The 25327-nt window shown below is 30.1% G+C and overlaps 1 protein-coding gene across 2 annotated transcripts; it reads left to right on the plus strand.

The window, feature by feature from the left end:
- Window positions 1-25080, plus strand: LOC123304719 (alpha-tocopherol transfer protein-like). Of its 2 annotated transcripts, XM_044886381.1 has the most exons (6): window positions 1-281; window positions 341-346; window positions 16769-16863; window positions 20765-20915; window positions 22340-22533; window positions 24520-25080. In XM_044886381.1, exons 1-6 carry the CDS (start codon window positions 134-136, stop codon window positions 24940-24942), a joined length of 1017 nt encoding a protein of 338 aa, XP_044742316.1. In that variant the 5' UTR covers window positions 1-133; the 3' UTR covers window positions 24943-25080. The 2 variants fall into 2 exon arrangements, with proteins under 2 accessions (XP_044742316.1, XP_044742317.1); XM_044886382.1 differs by lacking the exon at window positions 341-346.
- Window positions 25081-25327: the final 247 nt, after the last annotated feature.

Below are 25327 nucleotides of genomic sequence, written 5' to 3' on the forward strand. Positions count from 1 at the left end.
TGTTTTGTATTTTTAGAATTATCAACAAGAAGCTCAACTTGTGTGTGTAGTTGCCATATTTTTAATCAATCAAATAAAAAATTATTCACATGAAGTGTAAATTAATTCAAATACGATAATAATTTAACGCACAATGCCGTATGGAGAGAATGATATTCGGAAAACTCAATTGGATCTTAGTGAACCACCAGAAAGTGTCTTAGAATATGCGAGAATTACATATGGGGAAACTCCCGAAACAAGAAAACAAGCTATAGAAGAATTTCGGGATTATATATTTGGTAAGTTTTTAATAATATTAATGGTTTTTTGTAAATTACTAATTTCAATTTGGGTTTAGATTTAGGTAAGTCATCTACGATACGAAAATATTTGTGATTAAATATTAATCCTTTTGTGATGCACTGGTAACATTTGCACTGGTAACAGAATTTGCACTGGTAACAGAGTTTGCACTGGTAACAGAATCTGTTTTTAAATGGGAAATGAGTTTAAATGAAAACTTGAATATGATATTGAATACGAGAAGAATTGAACTTAATTCAAATAATACAACATTGCATTAATTAGTTCAAAATTATTGTTCAAAGATTTGAACATTGTGACCTCAGTTCAGAAACAATAAAGCGTGTAAGATTTTATTTATTCTGAGAATGCACCATAGTCCTGAAAAATATGAATTACCTTCATAATCATAATTAACGCAAAATTCGAAATTAATTTCGAAATTTCTGGTGTGAAAATTGCAAAATTCAAAATGGAACATATTTAACAGTCTAATATTTTTAATTGGACAAGCGGAATTTCTAAGTCTGCTGGTTTTGATATATACGTTTACATTTACAATTAAACAAGTCGATTCGCCGACCTGCCACGAAATCTCCATATTTTAATAACTTAATTAAATTCTGGTCAATCAATTTAAGTTTTAATATTCGGCTATAATCCGGCCAAATAATCGATTGTTATAATTTAAAAACCAGCCGTAGATAGGGTCTGGTGCGACCCTTGAGGTCCACACGGATAACTTCCCACCATAATAAATAGAAAAAAAATAAAAATGAAAAAAACTCGACCGAATGGAAACGATTGGACCGAATATTACGAAATTCTTTTCGGATCATATTGCCGTTAAAACGCTTCGTTCGACATCCCTATGAAGTCGATATCATTTTTTTTCGTGCGATATCGATCGCGAAAATATTTTTGAAAAAAATTGCCCAGCTCGAAACGCCTCGACCGAATGTTATGAAATTCTTTTCGGATCATATTGCCGCTTATACGCTTCTTTCGACAACTCAACGAAGTCCATATCATTTTTTTTACGTGCGATATCGATCGGGAAAAAATTTCAAAAAAAAACTTGCCTGCCTCGAAACAACTCGACAGAATGTTATGAAATTCTTTTCGGATCATATTGCCGTTAATACTCTTCGATCGACACCTCAACGAAATCGATACCATTTTTTTCACGCGATATTGACCGCTAAATAATGTCTACGGACTTACGTTCGTACATAAATACGCACGTACACACACAATAAACACACATATACTTCTCCTTAAAATTTGTTTTAAAGCCTTGTCCTAACCATGAATCGTAAATATATGTTGAAAATTTCGATTTCGAAAATCGGACCCATAACAATAACTTTCTATACTGGGAAGTTAAAAATTTAAATACTTCTTCAGATTTCCCGAGTTTTTTCCATTGAATAAGGCCATAAGTGTTCAAATAACAAATTCATTTTCCATTCAAATGCATGTGTTTTTGAGAAAAATCTATTCAAAAGCATTATCCAAAATTATTTGTTATTTGCAATATATTATTTTAAATAACAATAAACTTGATTTTATCATTTTTAAGTAAATTTTTTGTTTGTGGACAATCACACCTTGATTTGGATGTCCAATTTTCTATCATTTTGTCTAGCAGCTGGAGACGATTTTAAACGTAGTCTTAACATTTTCACCTACCGCCATAGAAAATTATCCATTTGTATCATGATCACACTAACGTTAATAAGTGTTACAGTAACCGATAAAATATTTTAACTTGCATTATAGCTTCAGTGATGTACATACGTGACGCACTTATACATATTTTGACGATTGCAACTCCAACTTTTGAATCGTTCTATCTCAGAAACTGTGGCTCTTATGAAAACAAGTTTTGAGACTTTTTATATTAAATTATCTGATCCATAATTTTTGACTCAGCTAGTTTTATGATAAAACTAACCGTTTTGCTGAAAATCACGAAAAACTGTTGGGACCTTTGACCCCGCGTAAATTTTTCTCCACATCTCGGATCGATGAGGACTTTTTAGATTTCATTTATTAATTTTTATACCTTCACTCATATTTTTTTATTTCATTTGACCGGATAATTAATTATACTTGCATTACATGAAAACCCTAAGATATAAATTGATTTGCAAATACTCTTTCTAACACAAAATCGAATTTTCCTTTTTACCTTCGTTGATAAAACTTTCCTCCTTATTTTCTTTCCACCCTGTCTGATTAAGAAACTTAATTTTTCCAAAATCGAAGCACATCCTTTATAAAGTATAAATTTTCGAAATACTGAAATGCATAATAATCATTATTACAGTAATCCTAGCCGAAATGTTATAGGAGTAAATCGCATTTTTAGGGAAAGCCCGACTTTTCGGTTAAGGTTAGGATGGTCAAAGATAAGTTTAAATTGGAAAAGGCGGGATACTTCCCCTTGGGGAAAGGCCGCCATCTTGGTTTGAAGGGGTGAGTTTGCTTTTTTGCAACAACTGCTACACTATTGGTTTTAGCGAAAAAAAGTGCCGAAAGAATTTTTGTAGAGAATAGCATTTTCTTCAAAAATTCCCGTTGCGTTTTTTGCGTAAGTCACAACACAATCTACTGAAAAGTTAGTGCAAAATTTGAGACAAATAATTTTTCTTTTAGCGATTTAAGCATTTTGGCGAAAGGAATGGAAAAAAGTCTCAATGAAAGATATAGACAGCATAACAAGCAATAATATTTGTGTAAGCAATTGTTTACTATGACTTGTGGTTCTCGTACCATAAGTCGCCAAAGTTGAGCTCTCCCGAACAAAGCACATACAGAGCTATTTAAAAGCAGCTTATGCGCCTCTCAAACATGAATAACGCTATTTGAGAGTAAAATACCCATATATATGTTGCTGTTATGGAATTATTGCAATGTGAGCAGCGTAAAATTTCAAAATTATTTCTTTCAAATTTTGCACTAACTTTCTAGTAGATTCTCTCCTCACTTTTTTCGCTAAAATCAATAGTGTAGCAGTTATTGCAAAAAAAAAAAACAACTAAATCAAGATGGCAGCCTTTCTCCAAGGTGTAGCATTCCGCTTTTTCAAAATTCAACATATTTTTGACCATCCTAACCTAAAAAAAAATAATTTATATACTTTATCAATAGCTTTCGTGAATGTAGGTACAGAGCCCTGGCCTTTTCTTCTTTGCCAAAATAATTTTTTTGGTAGATCAATTCAAAAACATAATTAATAATACAGAATTAGTAAATTTATACGCAATAAGTCTTTATTATATCCACCACATTCATTTCAAAAAACCTACATCTGATTGACCTAAAAATCTGCCGCATATGTAAGAAGTTATATTTAAACCGATTTCAAGACATTGCCCATCAAACTTTTATTGCACACTAATGTATCTTTTGCATGGTAAAAAGAACAAATATACCAAACAAATTTATGAAGATAGTCATACTTCTCTAAATATCGCATAGTTTTGTTAATATAATATGTTATTTTTAACCGACTTCAAACAAAAACGGAGGAGGTTATCAATGCGAGTGTATTTTTTTTAACCGACTTCAAACAAAAACGGAGGAGGTTTTTTTTTTATGTTTGTTACCTCAGAACTTTTGACTGGGTGAACCGATTTTGATGATTTTTTATCTGTTTGAAAGCTGGTGCTTCCCGTTTGGTCCCATTTCATTTTGATACCGTTCTGACAACGGCATCCATGAGAAAACCATAAAAGTCTTAAATTTGCAGCAAGTATGCACGACAAAAGGACGAATAACTCAATATCACGCCAACCGATTTCGATGAGTTTTCTTTTAGTGACAAGTTAATGAGTGTACTTCAGATTCACTAAAAATCACAAAATAAAAAAAACTTTTAACAAAAAGAAAACCGACTTCAAAAAGAAAACTTTTCCAAAATATATTAAAATGCACTAAAAAGTAAAAAAATAACGATAATATAATGTAGTTAAACTCTTGTTATTTTTGGAGTCGGTGTCAGCCAAGGAAACAACTCTGACAGAACAGTTTTCTACATTAGCTTGGCTGACACCGACTCCAAAAATAACAAGAGTTTAACTACATTATATTATCGTTATTTTTTTACTTTTTAGTGCATTTTAATATATTTTGGAAAAGTTTTCCTTTTGAAGTCGGTTTTCTTTTTGTTAAAAGTTTTTTTTTTCAACTAATGTAGCATGCATATGAAAACAATGACCGGATTCATTTTGTAAATAACTTGTGTAAGACACGTGATTACCGGTAGATTATGTAATTATTGTAGCCATATTTCAATAAATAGCGCTGGTGTGTTCTTTTGTTTCTAGCATATGTGACTTTATCTAATCTATATGGCATTGGCTTGATATTGTTTACATTGCAGAAAATCTCTATGCATCATATGATTATGACATATGACTATGATAAGGACACATAGGAACTAAGTGGTAGTCTTCTCTCTCATTCATTATATTGCATCCAATTACAGGCTAGCATATTTCTAGCGTTATCTATATATATTATTCTATGGCTTCTAGTCTTAGGCTCTCCGCAAGAATGCGCATAGCAATAGTGCACGCGAGAGGGAGGTACAAGACTCCCTCTACCTCTCTAGAAACTATTGATGTTCTTCGCAAAAATCTTTACGTTTTGGAAAGTCCAAGTATTCATCGCCGGTTTTCGTTTCGTAATTTATCACTATAAGCTTTTAAATCATGAAAGAGATTTGGGTCATACTGTGTTCCAAAATTTAAATTTGTCTAAACACCCGATTTAATGATACTACCAAAAATGTCTTTTTCCAAAATTTCAACAACTTGTATATAGACTTTTCCGGCTAAAAATATATGGAGAAATTATTTTGATTTTAAAGTTATTTACCATTTATGCAGCCGAATACACACGTAAACAAAACCTGCCGAATATACAAACTCATACATTTTTCAATGGTATTATAACGTTTCAGACACATCAAAAATAACTGAAAAGATATATTTATATCAGTTAGAATAAGAAAAAGACTTTTGCAATATTTTAATAATTAGCAAACATACAAAAATTTTAAAAATGTATTTTTATCTAAAAATAAATAGTTTCGTAATTATTCATGATACCGTAATTTTAATAATAATCAAACAAAAATTAAACAAACCATGGTGGATATTACCGTTAGTTAAATCAATAGCGTTCTGATTCTATAAATATGTGGGTCCTGTAAAAATTATGATTCATGATTCTACAAGATATTTTGTTATAATAAAATTTATTTAAAATACAACTCATTAGAACCTCCGAACCGCTATCGGAAGAGTTTCAATAGTGAGAGAATTAAACAAATAAAGGAAAATTAGAATTAAGGGAGATCGGTTTTGTCCGTTTTAGTGATCCGATTTTCATGAAAGTTTTTCATTTTCGGAAACAATTGTTCTACTTTTTCGATAGATGTAAACTATCGATACATGTTGTTTGCGTATTGCGTTATTAATGACTTTATTTGAATATAAATGGCAAGCAAAATAAAAAATTTTCAACAAGAAAATCGGAACACTAAAATCGATTTCTTTAAATTCGACACTTGAAACATCATTAATACTTTTTTTTATCAAACTGACTAAATTTATTCAAATGGCAGACAAAAAATGTTGAAAATTTCAGATTATGAACTAACATTTTAAACACCCTAAAACGTAAAGAAATCATAAAATTTTTGATTTCGTTTTTCGGGATGAAACCAGTATCTTTTTATCAGAATATTTATTGAAACGATATAAATAAGTGTATTTATTATTTATACTAGCACGGTATTTATTACAGTATTCATACACGACTTCTGTAATTTCTTTCAGTGAATTTTATGTGCAATCTTTTTTTCTTTCTTTTTTTTTTTTCTTATAAATAAAAAGTTAAATCTATTAAGATTTCTGTAATACTAATTTTATTATTACCTCACATAATATTTCTAATATTATATGATTTATTTCTTTTCTAAATTATATCAAATATTTTACAGTAGAGTACCCAAGATAAAATTTGGCCAATGTAATCTAATAGAAGGTAATGATCATGCCAACAGACTATTTTTACATACAATAACACTTCTTAGTTTTCTTAAAATCGAATAATTGGTCTACTTCAATTTCGTTAACCGTAAAATTGATTTATTTTTATTCCATTTTCATTTATTGTTCGAGATACACGGCTTTGATTGTAGGCGATGGAAAAAACAACTGTAGAAACAAAAATATCTAATACACTCATTTGTAATTTTTTACTTCAATAATTTTAAAAACATCGAAAACCTAGCTACCCATTCGTTCGATTTTTTTAGACGGTTGTGAAATAGCGATATGTTTGTCAAATATGATCGCACAGCCGTTAAGGATGTATGAGCATGACAACAATGTTTGATTTAAAGGCTCAAAATTTGTTTGTAGGTAGTCTTTTACTCAAAGAATACGTGGTTAAAATTTCAGCTTAGGTATCCGTGCAAATTTTTAAGAAAAAAGTCATTAAAAATCGATATAAAATACATTGGCTCTTATGGAGGAATCTCAAAAAACGACATATTTTGGAAGTTTTTGATCATTTTCATTTGGAATGAATGAAAACAAATTTAAAAAAAACTTTTTAATAGAAAGTAAACATATTAGCAATGAATTAGAAAAGAAAAAAACTAAGTGTCACCGCCCATATAAGGGATGTAAGAGCAGGGTAGATTAAGGGTTGAAATTATTTTTATCTTATTTTCAACTTTGATGATGAATTTTGTTATAACTTCATGAATGTAGACGAAAAATAAGAATAAAATTTTTCGATATGTGTCTTGGTTTTCGAAATATCGAAAGCTAAATAATTAAACAAAATTTTCAATTTTCAATATTTTGAAAATTAAGCCAGATATCGAAAAATTTTATTCTTACTTTTCGTCTTATATCGTCAAGTAATAATATAAATTTATCATCAAAATTGAAAATATCTATTTTTAAATTTGTGCCCCCACAGCCATGCTCATACATCCTTAAGGACGTTGCCTTGCTATAATATTGTCAAAAAGTATTGACAATATTGCTATGCTACTATAATTATTTCTGTTTACAGCAACATATATAATAATACCCTTCTATAGCTGTCTCTGTTCAACAATAACGTTGTTTAACTTTGCATTATAATATCTAAAAAAAATGTCAATAATTGTTTATTCTGTTTTTACAAGCTTTTAATTAGTTTCACCTGTCCCGTTGTCTGCCTGTAATCAAATCTTGCTAGTCAAATTTGATCTACTTCCCGGTTTCCGCCTGGGCTGAAATTTTGCATGCACATTTAATTTGGATGGCAATGCATTGTAAGGCGTCCTGATTTGAATATCGCTTCCACCATATTTGATATATATACTTTTTTTATACCATGCATATATGAAATATACATAGTATATTAAGTTTAGTCCCAAGTTTGTAACGTTTAAAAATAATGATGCTAGGAAAAAAATTTTGTCATAGGTGTTCATAAAATCACCTAATTAGTCCATTTCCGGCTGTCCGTCCGTCCGTCTGTGGACACGATAACTCAAAAACGGAAAAAGATATCGAGCTGAAATTTTTACAGCGTACTCGGGACGTAAAAAGTGAGGTCAAGTTCGTAAATGAGCATCATAGGTCAATTGGGTCTTGGGTCCGTAGGACCCATCTTGTAAACCGTTAGAGATAGAACAAAAGTTTAAATGTAAAAAATGTTCCTTATAAAAAAATAAAAAACTTTTGTTTGAAACATTTTTTTGTAAACATCACTGTTTACCCACGAGGGCGTTAATTAGGTGCAAATTTTATGGTATGTATTAATAATATAGGAATATCAGTTGTGTGTGTGTCTATTTAAAAGTGAATATCTTTTGTTATTTACGTGACGTCAAAAAAACAAACGATTGTGCATCAACACTGTCTATACATTTTTGTATGTGTTATGTGATAAAGAAATCAACACTGACTATTCATGGTATTTCAACAATTAACTCAGTCAATTGTTTCTTTTCACTTGTTTTAGTCTGAAATTAAAAATTTAATAAAAAATACTTTTTAAGGGCAAAGCTTTTATTGTAATAAAAAGTAAGTTCCGTTAAGTGACTTAATATCAAGAATGATTTGAAAAATAATTAGGCATGTGAAGTAGATGAGGCGTTCCGGTTCATAGACAAAATTATTTTTTTCTTTTTAGTACAATAAAAGCATGTCCCTTCAAAAGTTTTTTATTTATTTTTTAATTCAGAACAAATACATCAATAGACAGTTAGTTTTTTGAAAATTTTAACAGTTTTTTCCTAAATTTTACGCAATTTCTCCAATGCTCTCCGTGGACCCAACTTTAATTAAGTTTATATCGAGTTAAAGACGGTCAATCGACTTTAACTTTCGATGGTAATTATATTAAATTTTCTGACACTATGCTCTTACCAAGACAACTACCTCAATTACCTGAATGTTTTCCTTTTCACTAATGTAAAAAGATCAGTTTGATATAGACAAAGACTGGAAAAGACAAATGTATGTTGTGTCTTCCAAAAGAAAGTCCCCTAGTTTATCCTTCCTTCTAGTCTACTTTACACCTTTTTTTATGAAGGCAATCGAGGCTCTTTAATAAAAGAAATGTAGGCTCTAGCACATGTCTCTCTGATTGGACCAAGTATGTCTTTGTGTTTTACCCGTCAGGACTCGCGTCAATCGTTCGATAATATATAGGTGCGTGATGAGAGATTTCCCGCAAGTTCTTGGATGTGTCAAATATTTCTCGCGTTAAATATACTTAATATCTAAAAAAGCAAATTAATTACACTTATTCTATTGGCTTTCAGGCTATAATTCCGATAACCATAAAAGAGTGTAAACTGTAATCTACTGCAATACACACTTTTAGGTATCGCTTTTTTTTAATTACCTAAAAAATAAATCACTTAATCTAAAAGTAACATTTTTATTTAACAAATTTAATGTTGCCAACGATAGATAATATAATACTTTCTCTGTTAATTATTTTTTTGTAATCTATATTACCTTAAATAATTTGAAACAAATATCCATTGAATTGAAAGAATAATAATTATTTCGTATATATTTGACATTTAACAAAAGAAGAACAAAAAACACACAAAATCTGAAGTGTGATTGAACACTTCTCATATTTTGCTAGTTCTATTTGATAATTTCATGCATATTCTAATTTACAAAACAGTAAATTTGCGGATCATTGGAATCTTCCAATAAGTGGAAAATTTGATTAAAACAAGGTAAAACAAGTGAAAACAAACAATTGACTCAGTTAATTTTTGAAATACCATGCATAGTCAGTGTTGATTTCTTTATCACATAACACATACATACATGTGACACATATATAACTGATATAGTACATATTATAAAATTTTCGCCTAATTGGCGCCCTCACGGGTAAACAGTGATGTTTACGAAAAAATATTTCAAACAAAAGTTGTTTATTTAAAGTTGGAACATTTTTCACATTTGAACTTTTCCTCTATCTCTAACAGTTTACAATATCCAATTGACCTATGATGCTCATTTACAAACTCGACCTCACTTTTTACGTGATGAGTACACTGTAAAAATTTCAGCTCGATATCTTTTTTCGTTTTTGAGTTATCGTGTCCACAGACGAACGGATGGATGGACGGACGGACAGCCGGAAATGGACTAATTAGGTGATTCTATGAACACCTATACCAAAATTTTGTTGGTAGCATCAATATTTTTAAGCGTTACAAACTTGGGACTAAACTTAGTATACCTTGCATATTACATATATGCATGGTATAAAATGCATTTTAATGGATAAGTATTTTAAACCTGCAATTTGCGGTTAGTGTTAAAACTTTTTGTATTACTTGAGGGTCGTATTACACATCACCCCGTTAAGAGTTAGACCAAAAAAAATTCGTTGAATTTTCTAAATCTGTTCATTTGAGGATTGGGTATAGTAGTTGTGTACACACAGATACTGCGGTCAATTTAGCGAACGATAGAACAGCGGTCAGATATATGCTATCGAAACGGTGAAGTTTTACGTGATACTAAAATGAATTTACTAAAGCTGAAAATTGTTATACAGATTGTATATTGCATATAAATAACAGTTATGATTGTCAGTCAGTTAAACGTTAGTACAGGGCTGGTCAGTCATCCCTTATTTATGAACAATAAATACATCAGATTCATTAAATTAAAGAGAATTGAAAAAAATACACTCGAACCAGGACTCGAACCCGGACTTCTTGGATTCATGTCAAGCGCCCTACCAATTAGGCTATTCGAGTTCTAGACACGAATGCAATTTTTTCAACTCAATGAATTTTTTACTTTGTTTATCCACCTTATTTATTATTATTACTTATTATTGTTGTTCACATTTAATTATGCACACAATATTTACATCATGGTCTTTCGACTAATTTTGATATATAATATGTTACATTCAATCGTAAACTAAATTGACAAATGTCTTGTCTAGCAATCTTAATTAAAGAGAATTGAAAAAAATACACTCGAACCAGGACTCGAACCCGGACTTCTTGGATTCATGTCAAGCGCCCTACCAATTAGGCTATTCGAGTTCTAGACACGAATGCAATTTTTTCAACTCAATGAATTTTTTACTTTGTTTATCCACCTTATTTATTATTATTACTTATTATTGTTGTTCACATTTAATTTTTTTTCAATTCTCTTTAATTAAGATTGCTAGACAAGACATTTGTCAATTTAGTTTACGATTGAATGTAACATATTATATATCAAAATTAGTCGAAAGACCATGATGTAAATATTGTGTGCATAATTAAATGTGAACAACAATAATAAGTAATACATCAGATTCATTTATGATTTCCGTGGTATTTAAATGAACTTATTAAAGCTAAAAACTGTTATGGAAACTAATTTTTTTGAAAATAATTTTTAAAATTTTGGTACGCTTCTTAACTTTATATAAAATTTAGTGATATCCCTTTCCTTCTCCGTGCAAAGCGGCAAACACCTGTTTGAAATTTTGGTAAAATTTTGTGATAAAGTAACTTTGGTTCAGTAAAAGTTTCCTTTAAAACTTTGGTTCACTTTATTTTGAGTAGTTTAGAGAGCTAAACACGGCTAATTACACTACCAAATTGTGTTAACCTTAAAAAAGCTAAGATGTGATTCAGTATAATTTTTAACTGACTTCAAACAAAAACGGAGGAGGTTATCAATTCGACTGTATTTTTTTTATGTTTGTTACCTCAGAACTTTTGACTGGGTGAACCGATTTTGATGATTCTTTATCTGTTTGAAAGCTGGTCCTTCCGGTTTGGTCCCATTTCATTTTGGTACAGTTTTGAGAACGGTATCCATGAGAAAACCATAAAAGTCTTAAATTTGCATTAAGCATGCACGACAAGAGGACGAATAACTCAATATCACTTCGATGATTCTTTTTTAATGACAAATTAGTTAGTGTACTTCAGATTCACTAAAAATCACAAAATAAAAAAAACTTTTAACAAAATGCACTAAAAAGTAAAAAAATAACGATAATATAATGTAGTTAAAATTATTGTTATATTTGGAGTCGGTGTCAGCCAAGGAAACAACTCTGACAGAACAGTTTTCTACATTAGCTTGGCTGACACCGACTCCAAAAATAACAATAATTTTAACTACATCTTATTGTCGTTATTTTTTTACTTTTTAGTGCATTTTAATTTATTTTGGAAAAGTTTTTCTTTTGAAGTCGGTTTTCTTTTGGTTAAAAGTTTTTTTTATATTAGTATCCATTCAATAATAAATTTTTTATAAATTATTTATTACAAGAAATGAACTTTGTATATTATTTTAGTTACCTCAATAACTTAATAATAATTTTTTCCTCATATTTTTTATTTGAATAATTTTTGAAAGTAATTAATTTTTTGCTCTCGAACCACAAAACATGGAAATAAATAAATTTTTGGATAATTTATTTGAACTCAATTCAAGGCCAATCCAAATAGTTTTGCAATCATATAATCATAAGAAAATCATTTTTTGGTAATCGTTAATCAACAAAAATAAAATAACAAAAAAATTAAGTATTTATTACAAAATAATAATTATGTAGGCTGGTAGGTGATGTACGTTTGCAAATTGAAGGAAGATTTTGTACAAAACCTGTTTGGTGAAGATATTAAATTTTTTTGCGAAGAAATGTCTAATATTATTACTTCCATTTGCAAAAATTAAATAATTGTATGAGAAAATAAATATGTGGGTCTATTTGCACGTATATTTTTGATCACTAATGGCTGTCGGACTTTTATATACAGTGTTCTATAATTGACTGCAACCCTTACACTTCCTGAATAAGCTGAAAAAAAGAAGAAAATGCTCTTTACCAAATTTGGATTTGAGGCCTAATTTACAAAATAATTAATTACCCAAGTCAATTAATAAAAAAATTAATTCATCCAAATAAAATTCATCCAATAAAACACCATTTAAACAAAGGATATAACTAGTTGTTAGTGTCCGACCGAAGGTCGATTTTTTCCCAAAGCCGAACTCGAAGCCGATTAATCGGCTATCGCCATAACCTTGGGCCGAATCCAAAGCCAAGCCGAAGCCGAAGGTTTAAAAACATGATTTTAAGACTTTAATATTAAAGTTGATCTCTAGAAGTTGATCTAGAGATTATGATCTCTAGAAATTGATCTAGAAGTCAATCTAAAGATGATTTCAAAATTTACCTTGAAATTTATTTCAAAATATTCAAAATAACTAAACCTCCGGCTTCGGCCTGGATTCAGGCCAAAGCCGAATGTTTGACCGAAGGTGGTTTTTTTAGCCGAAGGTGGCCGAAGACGAATCGGAACCGAAGGTTCCGTCGGACACTTCTAGTTGTATTTATACCCCAGAGTGTTCATACAAGTATACCGAAGTTCCCACAGAAAGGGGGGATTTTTTACCATAACTGCAAAGGGAGATGAAAGTTATATAAATTTCAAAAGTGTTTCCTCGGCAAATCTATAGTTGCTAGACTATTTTTATCTACTCCCCTACTAATTAGTATCCGGAAAATCTACAGTGTATGACGAGTTTTAGCTGGTAATACATAAATAAATAAATTAATAAATGGCGTGTTTCTGAAATAAGAATATTAATTTAGTATTGTTTTTTCTAAATCAATATTGCTTGTAATAGTACACAAAATGAAATTAAATAATAATACGTTTCTACATTTATACATTTGTATGTTATTGATAAAGCAGAGGTAAAAATTTAAACAGTAAAATACGACTCGATGCTAGAAAGTTGGATTTTCTGGCGTGTATGGTAAAAAGGCTGAGAAAAAGTCGAGGCTTTCCCGAAAAAATTACTTGCGTGCTAAATAAATACCCAAAATTTCCTTAAATCAAATGAAAAAATTACCAACTTTTCACATGCCCCGTTTCTTATCTTTGGACATACACATAAAATCGCAAAAAAAAAATTATTCCAAATTATTCCATATACGATTGCGAACTTATTCCCTTATCTGCTTAGAATCATCTAATTATGGACTGTATTTAAATACTAAAATATGATTATTGCTTATTAATTTATAATTATTTAATTTAATTATTTTTTTAATATAATTTTAATACTTTGTATCATCATATAAATCATCATAATTTGTTTAATATTATATCATCATAAATTAATTTGCATGTTTTTTATATTTATATAAAGATTTATCTTATACCTGTAATTTACTTCACACCTTTTAATTGATTCATCGGTTTTTGCAAAACCCGATAAATAGTCGATAGTAAGGGAGTAGTCGGGAGTAAAATGGTGTGTCAAAGGTTTTTTTTGGTGATGGGGATGGATTTGCTCATAAAACTTTATGATATATGATTTATTTAACAAAATGCAAATGTTACTGTCACTACATGCAAAATAAAGTCACGTTCGAGAGTTTAAACTTCGAATATCTTCCTTTATGCAGGATTTATGATCTTAAATTGAATCAGGGATCAAATTACATAATACAAATTGTTGATAAATTGTTAAATAAAGAATCTTAATATTTTAGGCACAAATTTATTAGAAAAATAAATCAGGACTGACATTACAGAACAAAATGTGACCCAGACTACTGTCACTCTGAATTGCAAAATAGTTGATTTTTTAGTTACCTAACCTAAATAGATTTGATGGTTCAATAAAATTTAAAAAAAAAAAGAATGAATCGCTTTAAATAGAAAGCTATTGTTCCTAATTTCATACTAAACTCCCATTTGATAATTTTTGGGCGAAAAATTATTTTTTAAATTCGTTTCAAATCATGTAGATTATAAAAATCGAAAAAAATCCTAGCGAAATCAGTATAGAAGAGTACTTTCGGAAATCAATTTACATACCCCTACATTAGATTCTTTTATCAATGAACCAAATGTTGGTGTCAAGTACCTGAATTACGAAATCCAGGCAGTGAAAAAAGTGGTTCAGATGTACCGGCGATTCATTAATGATAGTGAATGAACTATTATAAATGGAAAGCACAATGTGAAAATAATTACAACAACTAACATTTTATAGGTTTATTAATTTACAAATACACTGTATCAAAAAATTATTATATATAAAAAATCTCCTTTGAAGGAATGCAGTGTGTCGATCGTGAGCGAGTTCATACATCGATTCGCATTTGGCGATTTTCGTGTGCTGTGCCGTGACCATCACCTTTTTTTGAGGGCTGCGTCCGCGCTGAGTAGAAATTAATGTTACAGGACACAATAATGGTATTTTAAAACCATTTTAAAGATATACAAATGTACTAAAATACTATTTTTGAGTGCAATTAATAATATTCAAAAAGTCACTAATTACAAAATAATTGGAATTCAAGCGTTCTTATAAACATAAATTATGAAAACGTAACATTTACTATGAAAAAATATTATTTACGTTCTTACGATACTGAAAGCTAAAAGTACTACAGTGGAGTTACCATACTTTTCCGTCAAAAACATTTCAAAAACAATTTTTTATTTCAATCTTGGTACACTTTTTCATGGAACCACCCACTTTAAGAATCAATGAGTGCACATTACTCATCTTTATACCCCGAATTTTTTTAGCCTTCTATCATATAATTTTTATTATCTACTATTTACTTTAAGTAGTTTCAGAAATATATCTCAAACAACCTAGATCAAAGTAATATAATTTTATAATATGTAATAAATTATTTTATTGTTATTAAAATATTATCTCAATTTTTTTTCTAATGATTTGACATGCGATTTACAATACATAATAATTTTTTTTTAAATTCGATAATAAATCCGGCTTTTTTTCAATCAATGCTGTAATTTATTGCTAGTTATAATTATATATTATTAAATCCATGATATTTTTCTACGTACAGGGTCAATTCTTTTAGCTTTGCATGAATGTTTTACATATTTATAAAACGTGATGTATATTAAAACGTGTCGTATGGAATGCATAAGGAGTTCCAGGTTTTTTTCCTGATAAATATAAAGTTTAAAAAATATTATTCTTAAGTCTTAAACAGCTTCGCTTTATTATGAATGCCTTTTTATACTCCACAATGTGAAATTCATAGTGGTATTATATACCACTCCACATAGATAACAGTAATATTATCTATGTGGAGTATTATATTCACATTGCCGCTGCCTGGATTCGAACCCGCAATCTAAGTCTAAATAGTCCTACGTTCTACGACTAGCGCCTTAGACCGCTCAGCCATTTAGGCTCAAAACATGTATTAGAAAATATGTATTAGAAAATTTGATAGACTCGTCAGAAGGAAGTAACTTGCTGTAGGAAATGAAGCATTTAACTCAGGAATTCTCTCCTCGTACGTACGTTTTATGGGAGCCGGTGGAAAATGTTTGCCTGAGTGTACTCAAAAATTTCATATGCATGAGTGCTTGTGCTTTCTCGATTTACGCCCATGCGGCGGGGGAGAAGTTCCCTACTCCCGGACACCATATTCTCTTTAGTAAACATTTAAAAAAACTAATGGAATGTAAAATTTGGGCAATTGTTAATACTTTTTCATCTTTGACATTTTTTAAATTTTTGAAAAATCGTTGTTGAGGAAAATATAGATTATTAGCACTTAAAATTAGCAAGTAGAATCGTTTGACTTGTAACTTTAGTTAAAAACAGCATTCATAAATGAAAAATTAACCACTTTTCGATCTAGAAAAATGGGCGCGGATATGTACTAGACTAAATCCTAAATTAATATTTGATGGAATATAAAGTAATAAGTAAGTTTATTAGATTGTAAGATATGTTTTAGTTTTGCAATCATTTTGTAATTATAAATGTTATTAAATTTTAATCGATTGCGTGTATTGCAATATCGATGAGATTTAAATTAAATAACAAAATGCATTTATTCTGTAAACATAAACATATGAATTAAAGTCTTTCTATTTTATTTACAGATCAAGAACAATGTAATCCACACCGGACTGATGACGCGTTTTTATTAAAATTCTTACGTGCTAGGAAATTTAATATTCCAAAGGCGCATAGATTGGTAAGTGTATTCAATTTAAATTTCAATCATATATTAGAAAATAAATTAAATAATACATTTCATCATGAATAAATTACGTTCAGCGCAAAAAACGAAATCAATAGTAATAATGAATATTGTTGTACCTTGGATCTTAAATTTCATACGAGCATATTATTTTGTTATACTCTGTATAACGACTAGAAATTTCGGTAAGGCATTTATTAGGTTAGATATTTCAATATCTAACCTAATAAATTTAAAAATTTATTAGGTGAGATATTTCGAATTCCTGGTTAGGTACTAGCATATATGCGCCATGCGGCCAGTATGGTAAACGTATCGCAGTTCCAAGTTCCCGACTAAATAGGAATGCATAATGTGGCATGCATTCCAGCCTAATGTAGATCACGTAAGGCTTCCCTAATGTATCCCATATTGGGTTTTCCTAACGTATCCCACATTAGGCTTTCCTTATTGTTGCTCTAGGAATACAAACCTAAAATGCTAACAATTGCACCACAGGGTCGTAATAAGGACAGATAATATTTAATGGTTATATATTGCAAACAGTTAGTTTCTGATTCTCGAAAATTAAAGAGGCGCAGATTAGCTAGCATTACAATTATCTAATACATATTGATCTTATATATTTAAACGAGTTTGTAATGCCATAGATACGGCTAAATGAAGCTATTCCTCGTGCAATCTAAATAGCAGCGAAATTGAGCATGCTTAACTTTGATGGAAGTCTTTGGCTATCAATGTAAGCAAATTAGGGCAGAACGAAAGTTTCCATTTTCACCAAAACTAGAAAAGATAGAAGATTGAAAATTGTTAAGCAGCTTCGATTCTTAGACCTTTATTGATGGAATCGTATAATTTAGTATATATTCAGTATATACAGAGTATCTACTTAAGTTGGTTACATTTGGAAAACTTTTTTATTATAAGGTTTACGGATAACACCACTAAGTATAAATAGTGTAGCAAAAGAACAGATAGTCCGAGTACAAAGACTTTAGTCATTCCAATTTACATTGGAAATTGTCAATTTCCAAAAGCGCTATACGTCATTGTAAAATTCCTTGTACTTAGGCTGAAAATATCTTCAGCCTGGAAACTAGACTGAACGCAACGGTAAGTAAATTTTGTCCTGGTACAATTATCGTCTAGCAAATAATAAGATAACTAATTGTCACAAGGTACACCAGTTAGTTCGCCCTCTTCATTAAAAATTAAACTATGTAATACTACAATAACTTACATGTAGTCCGTGGGCTAGTAACATCTGAATTTCGACCCTACATATGTTACAGATCAAAGAAGAACCGCATGTTTCAATATGGCTTTCAATCCCACGAGTGGTGCGTGGGGTCTCTTTCCCCCCTCCCCTCTCTGAAAGGTTACCAAAAATATGCAGAACCTAAACGAGCTGCCAAAAACCTGAGACCTAAGCTGCCAAAAACCTGACTTTTTATATTTGCCCATAAGTACACTTTTCCTCATAATTTTCAAAAATATTACATATATACGTGTCGAATTGATAATTTCCTTTTTTGAAGTCGGTTATAGAAGTACATATTTTTTATAATAGATTCTTAGCCTTATCGCCAAATACAACTTTTTTCAATATTTTTTCTTACACTTCAACTTTTATTACCTGACTTCAGAGAGTATTTGCAAATAAAAAAATAAAATTTTTAATGAACATAAAAATAATAATTTTTTGTACAGAGTCTTATTTTTTTGTTAAATTTTGTCCAAAAAAATGTTTACTGGTTATCTTTAATTTGTAATAAATTTTTTTTAATTATTATTAAATTATACTTATTTTTAAAGCTAATAAATCTTTTACCTGTGTGTAAATATTACTTAACCATGCTTATTAAAAAGTGGAAAAATTCGGAGAAAAACAAAATATTTTATTTTGCGTAACAATAATTTTGAAGTATAAAAAAAATTAATTATAAGAATAATAAATGCAAATCGCTATTGCACAATAATTCATCTGTATGTCTGTGATATTGTCTGTATGTCTGTAATAATTCATCTGTATCTCTGTAATAATTCATCTGTGTTGTCTTAATTCTCTCTATATTTATCTAACAAGTTTTTATCACACGCTATTTTTTTTTAAAATGTGACCAAAATTAAAGTTAAAAGCTTTCTCGTCCGAACTTTGAACACACTTAGTTCTAGGATGGGTGATCGCTTCAAAACACTGTATGTTGTTGCTTTTTTTTTTATTTATTATAGTTTTTATTCACATGTTAATAATTTCAATTTACAAATTATGAAATTTTAATTATTATCCTATAATCAATTAAAAAATTATCTTTAAATAACACAGTTATTCCAAAGTTTTGATGTTTTACTTCCGCCGACAGACTGACTATCTTTTTTTTATACGAAAAAATCTTCGAAAATATTTTATAAAGTTCTGAAGAGTAATTACAAATTATGTTTAATTCTCAAGCCTCAATTTTTAATTCTTTAAATAATATTGATTTTATAATTCTTATTAATTGCAATATGTAAGATTTAAATATTTAGGATCTCTGCCTTACCCATTGTTATTAATGGGAACTAAACATCTTTCTAAGAATTAAAAAAATAAGCCTTTAGATTGAAATAACCTGTAATTACTCTTCAGAACTTTATTAACGGATGTTCAAACCTTATTTTAGGATTTTGAAGCGCAAAAATCTAAATTTAAGCCCCATCCTACATATTTTGAAATGGCGTTTTTTGAATTTTTTCAAACATTTAACTATTAATGTCTCGTAAACGGAGAAAGAGCTTTTACTTGATTAAAAAAAATATTTTTTCACAGTTTCTATAAAGGAAAAGTATACAAAAATTGGACCATTAGGGTTTCTGGTAACATCCAAAATAGTAATCTATAATCTTGTCTGAACAAGAATCAATTCCATCCAGCGCCTGCTCTATTAATTTAATTTTTATACCATGCATATATGTAATATGCAAGGTATACTAAGTTTAGTCCAAAGTTTGTAACGCTTAAAAATATTGATGCTAGGAAACAAATTTTGGTATAGATTTTCATAGAATTACCTAATTAGTCCATTTCCGGTTGTCTGTCCGTCTGTCTGCGAACACGATAACTCAAAAACCGAAAGAGATATCAAGATGATTTTTACAGCGTACTCAGGACGTAAAAAGTGAGGTCAAGTTCGGAAATGAGTAACATAGGTCAATTGGGTCTTGGGTCCATAGAACCCATCTTGTAAACCGTTAGAGATAGAACAAAAGTTTAAATGTAATCCTTATCAAAAAATAAACAACTTTTGTTTGAAACATTTTTTCGTAAACATCACTGTTTACCCATGAGGGCGCAAATTAGACGTAAATTTTATAGTATGTACCTATTATATGGGAATATCAGCTATATATTAGTTATGTATGCGTGACATGTGTGTAATGTGATAGAGTAATCAACACTGTTTATGCATGGTATTTCAACAATTAACTCAGTCTATTGTTTTTTTTCACTTGTATTATTACATTTATACATTGCAAAATTTAAAATAAAAATTTGTAAACTTCAGGAGTGTGTTCAAACAATTTTTTAAAAGAACAATTACAAGTATGGAACACGAAAGTGGATCGATTGAAGCAAATACGAACTGAAAATAACTGTTTAGGAATGTATTGTTAACGATGGAAATGTTTTAACCACTTCTATTTTAAATTAATTTTTTTTTTTCGTATAGCTTATAATATATAAAATATAAAAAAGTTTTCCATGTGTGGCCAACTTAAGTAGACATCCTGGCTAGCGGTATTGGCACCTATAGAAGTCGATACTTTATGATCGTGCTCAAAGAATTAAGCTTTAAGCTGATTCTATATATCTTTTATGTACTTTCTAAAATTTAATTAAAAATTTTTGTTTCAGCTTTGTAGGTATTACTCATTTAAAGAAAATAATCCACATTTACATAGAGATATACGCCCATTAGATTTAAAATTTATTGGTGACGATGATGTATTATCAGTACCACCTTATCGTGATCAACATGGTCATCGAATGATGATTTATCGCGTAGGTAAGAATAATAATTTATGATTTATTATTTACTACACTTGTAAAGGATCCGCTAAAAGTTAGACTTCAATTCAACAATGACGGCATTCTTATTTTTCTGTATGTCAAATTGACAGTTTAAAGGTTGTTATCTCCATGAAAACATATTGTTTCACCAAGAACGCCCATATTTTAAAAACACCTGTAGATTCAGAAATTTGATCTGGTATACCTTTTCGAGATATATTGCAAGTTAATTTTGATCAACTATCCTAGTTTTGACCAACAACTTACCTCACAAATAAAGTGGCTTAATATTATAGCCAAGACTACATTATGATGGACGATGTACCGATTATATATACTCAACCAAAGTAGTACAGGAACAAATTTTTAACACACAGTTTTACCTAAATTTCAAACAGCTGTATCTCTGTGAAAAATCATCGAATTTGAAACCGCAATAGCTCATTTGAAAAATTGCACTTTCTAGTTTTCCTATTGCTCAAAAATTTGTATGATCCCCTGCCGCTTTGTTCTGAGACTTGAAAGGAATCAATATTTCATCAAATTTCCGAAAAAAGACCATCCGAAATTTTTTTTATTTTTCTTGAAAATGAGCTATAAAAAATTCCCGTACGAGCGTTTGGATCAAGATATTCACACTCAAGCAAATTTGAAAGTAATTTTTTAATTAAGACCTGCAAGCCTCAGAAAAAAACGAGCGGGTGGTGATGAAAATGGAAAAATTCTGTTTTTTGAAATGTTTTAAAAACGAAAAATGGGACAGTGATACAAGTTTTTACAAAATAGTATGCCACGGCTTAAAATAAAGTAGTTTAAGTTTTCGAATGATATGAAAAAAGTTTCAGTGTGATTAGTTTCTAAAGATACAGGTTTTTAAATTCAGAAGTGTCAATTTTGCTTGGAAAACGAATACCTTAGTTGAAAACCATCGTACGGATTTTTATAGCTCATTTTCAAGAATTCAAGTCAAGTATTTTTAACAAATTTGGATTAAAATAATTTTTTAAATTTTGGTACGCTTCTAAACTTTATATAAAATTTAGGTATAACATTTCTCAACTTTTCAACTTGTGGTACAATTTTGTCCCTTTAATACTTTAGTTGAGTATATTTTATGCTGGTTTTCCACTAAACGGACAAACAAAACCAAAACTGAAACTCTAGTCGAAAAAGCAAAACACTTTTATAAACTTTTTACAAACATTTTGGAGACTGGCAATGTATTAGCCAATGGCTATTATAGTTTCAGTTTTGTTTTAGTTGAAGTTTCAGTTTTGGTTTTGTTTGACCGTTTAGAGGAATACTGGCATTTAGTTTCAATTTTCGTTCTCCGTCAATTTTTCTTATAAAAAATATGTTATATTCTGCCATGTAAAATTTCTTGCAAATATGATGTAAGCAATTTTATTTTGTTTCAAGGGAATTGGGACCCGAATAAATATGGTGTTGAAGAACTATTCAAAGCAAGTGTGATAACGTTGGAATTAGGTATTTTAGAGCCTCGTTGCCAAATAATGGGTGGTATATGTATTTTAGATTTAAAAGGTTTATCATTGAATCATACATGGCAAGTTACACCTGCGATGGCAATGAAAATGTTAGAATTTGTAACGGTAAGTTGAACTTTTAGTTTCATATCAGTTTTAAGGGAGTTTAAGTTTTAAAAATTGGTTATAAGTAGTATACGAAGACTTATTTGCATTTTGGGGGGTGGGGGGATTAGGTGTTTGAAGAAGATTTTGTTCACTAAAAACTAAACTTCTCACAACTTTTACAACTTATTTGTGCGTCGCGAAATCATTGCATGATACTTCTATTTCTAAAAGTACTAACAAGCTGTATGTGGCGAGAGCATCTTATATTTGATGATTAGAATCAAATAAATAAAAGTTCCCAGAAGATAAAAATTACAGAGATTTGAGAACAGAAAATTGTCTATAGAATCTTGAAATCAAAAATCGCACGGGAATGTTGAGCTTATTAAATGCAGGTATTATGCACGCACTTCGTATGTATGTACTCTGTGCCTTAAAAATAAGATGACATTATCTTTATTTTGAAAATTATTTATTATTCATAATCGATTTCATCCCCTCCCGATGCAATGCACTTATGCCAACGGATTTTCCAATCTTCGAAACACTGGTTGAAGTCACTCTCCGGGATTGCCTTCAGTTCCGTCTTCGCTGTGGCTTGAATCTCTTTCGTATCAAAACGGTTTCCCCGGAGCGGTCTTTTGAGCTTGCTGAACAGCCAGAAGTCGCACGTCACCAGATTAGATGAATACGGTGGTTGCGGAACGATATGGATTGAGTTTTTAACGAAATGATCACGAATTATGAGTGCAGTATGGGATGGTGCATTATCGTGGTGTAAAAACCATGAATTGTCTCTCCTAAATTCCGGCCTTTTTAGGCGGATAGCGTTACGCAAATGACGCATAACGTTCAAATAATATTCGTTGTTGACTGTTTGGCCGGGTGGAAGAAATTCATAATGCACAACAAACGCGCGCAGTTTAAATTCAAATGTCACCTTATTTTTTTAACACAGTATTATGTATTGCGTACGTGCTTCGCTCGTGTATGCACGTATTTCGTACGCATATGAACGTACACGTATGTGCGTAATTCGAAGACTAATGGAAAGGCGCTAATGTGCTTCCCCCTATCCTATGTTTCAGCGCCTATGTATTAATATTTGTAAATTTTGTTTTATATGAGTTGACACGACTTTACATACGTATAATAATGTATCTTAATTCGGAAAAAAACACCACATGTATACATTGATTTTGCGATGAGAAAAATGTATATTTTCTTATTTAAAAAAATAGTCAATTAAAGCTTAAGATCCGAGGAGTATTTTGCCGTAGGATTTTTTTGAATTAGATCAAAACTCGCCGAGATAAAAAATTTGAAATTGGCTATTTCTAGCCATATTTGGACTTTTTTTGGAAGGGCTGCAACTTTTTTTCAAACGAATTTTTCCGAAAAAAATTACAAAAGTAAAAAGTGTCTAATTTTGTCAGTTTTATCCTTAAAAGGTTTTTTCGAATATAAAAAACAACTGTTTATAAATTAACAAATTAATTTGATTTAACATTAGTTGCACCCTCGCACATACTTTTTTACCAATTGACTCCTTTTGGTTCAAGGTTTACGAAAAATACATACATGCTTAGTTGTATTCAGATTTTTAGTGGTGGTCAGTCATTTTAGTTTTTCAAGCAGTTTGCCACTTGCCTATAACACATAATAGTAAAATACATGTCATAGTATGTGTCAGCCTAATTCATTCTATCATGAGAAGCTCTATCGTGAGAAGTTCTTATTTATTTTTATTTTATTGTTTTTTTATATTTCCGGATCTATTTTTCTGATGCCATTATTTCCGGGTTTATTTTTTCCGGATCTATTTTTTCCCAGGTGTATTTGTTCGGATCTATTTTTTCTGGGTCTATTTTTTTGGTTCTATTTTTTCTGAACCTGATCTGTTTTTTTCTGGGTCTTTTTTATTTTTTCGGTCTATTTTTTCCAATTACCAATACAAGTTGAAAAGTTGGAATAATAATTCAATTATTATTTCTTTTTGTTTAGAAAAGTTGCACGATGAAAATAGAAGCCGTCCATGTATTACATCAATCATGGTATTTTGATATGATGTACAGTGGAGTTAAACCATTTTTAAGTCAAAAAGCACGTGATAAGTTATTTATACATGGTGATGACATGGAATCATTCCATCAACATATTGATCCTAAATATTTGCCAACTCGATATGGTGGCAGCCAAGACGATGTTAACTTTAATGAATGGTTAGAATGGTTAAAAACACAGCAATTTATTGTGGATGAAATGCGTAGTTTAGGCTACATCATAGATGATGCTGATTTAGCAATTGAACCAGAAAATAATAAAAATGTACCACCAAGTGAGAGTGGGCGCAGTGTTGATGACGATGATAGCAGCAGCAGCGACGAATCAATTTATTTTACAGATTGTGAAGATGGTGATCAATAAAAGTTGTTTTAATGCGTTCAAATACACTTCGAAAAAAAAGATCGCTACACTATAATTTTAAAAGCTAAAGATGGGAGAAATATCCCAGAACGTCACGATTAAATAAATTTTTAAAATAATAAAAAAATTTTTAAATAATTGGATGCTGTTTTTTATACCAACCAGCCTGTTTACCAAATTTGGAGAAGCATTCTCTTCCTATTTATAACAATTGCCAAATTTTTTTCTTCGTTAATAATACACAATATTTTTAGGCTTGTGACTTTGTTATCTTTGGCTAAATAAAAAAAACTTGAGGTGTTATAAGGTCTAGGAAATTGGAATCTCAAGACTATTTTCAAAAGCTGTAATCCTAACCGTCTGATGATTGGTAATTTCTTCTACA

Source organism: Chrysoperla carnea, chromosome 1, assembly GCF_905475395.1.
Source record: "Chrysoperla carnea chromosome 1, inChrCarn1.1, whole genome shotgun sequence".
Taxonomy (NCBI): Eukaryota; Metazoa; Arthropoda; class Insecta; order Neuroptera; family Chrysopidae; genus Chrysoperla; species Chrysoperla carnea.

Excerpts from the sequence above, each read along its gene's own strand:
- LOC123304719 (XM_044886381.1), top strand. The coding sequence starts at position 134 with ATGCCGTATGGAGAGAATGATATTCGGAAAACTCAATTGGATCTTAGT. Across the intron at positions 20,916-22,339 it reads AATGATGATTTATCGCGTAG|GGAATTGGGACCCGAATAAA; the intron begins GTAAGAATAATA and ends TTTTGTTTCAAG. Across the intron at positions 22,534-24,519 it reads AAATGTTAGAATTTGTAACG|AAAAGTTGCACGATGAAAAT; the intron begins GTAAGTTGAACT and ends CTTTTTGTTTAG.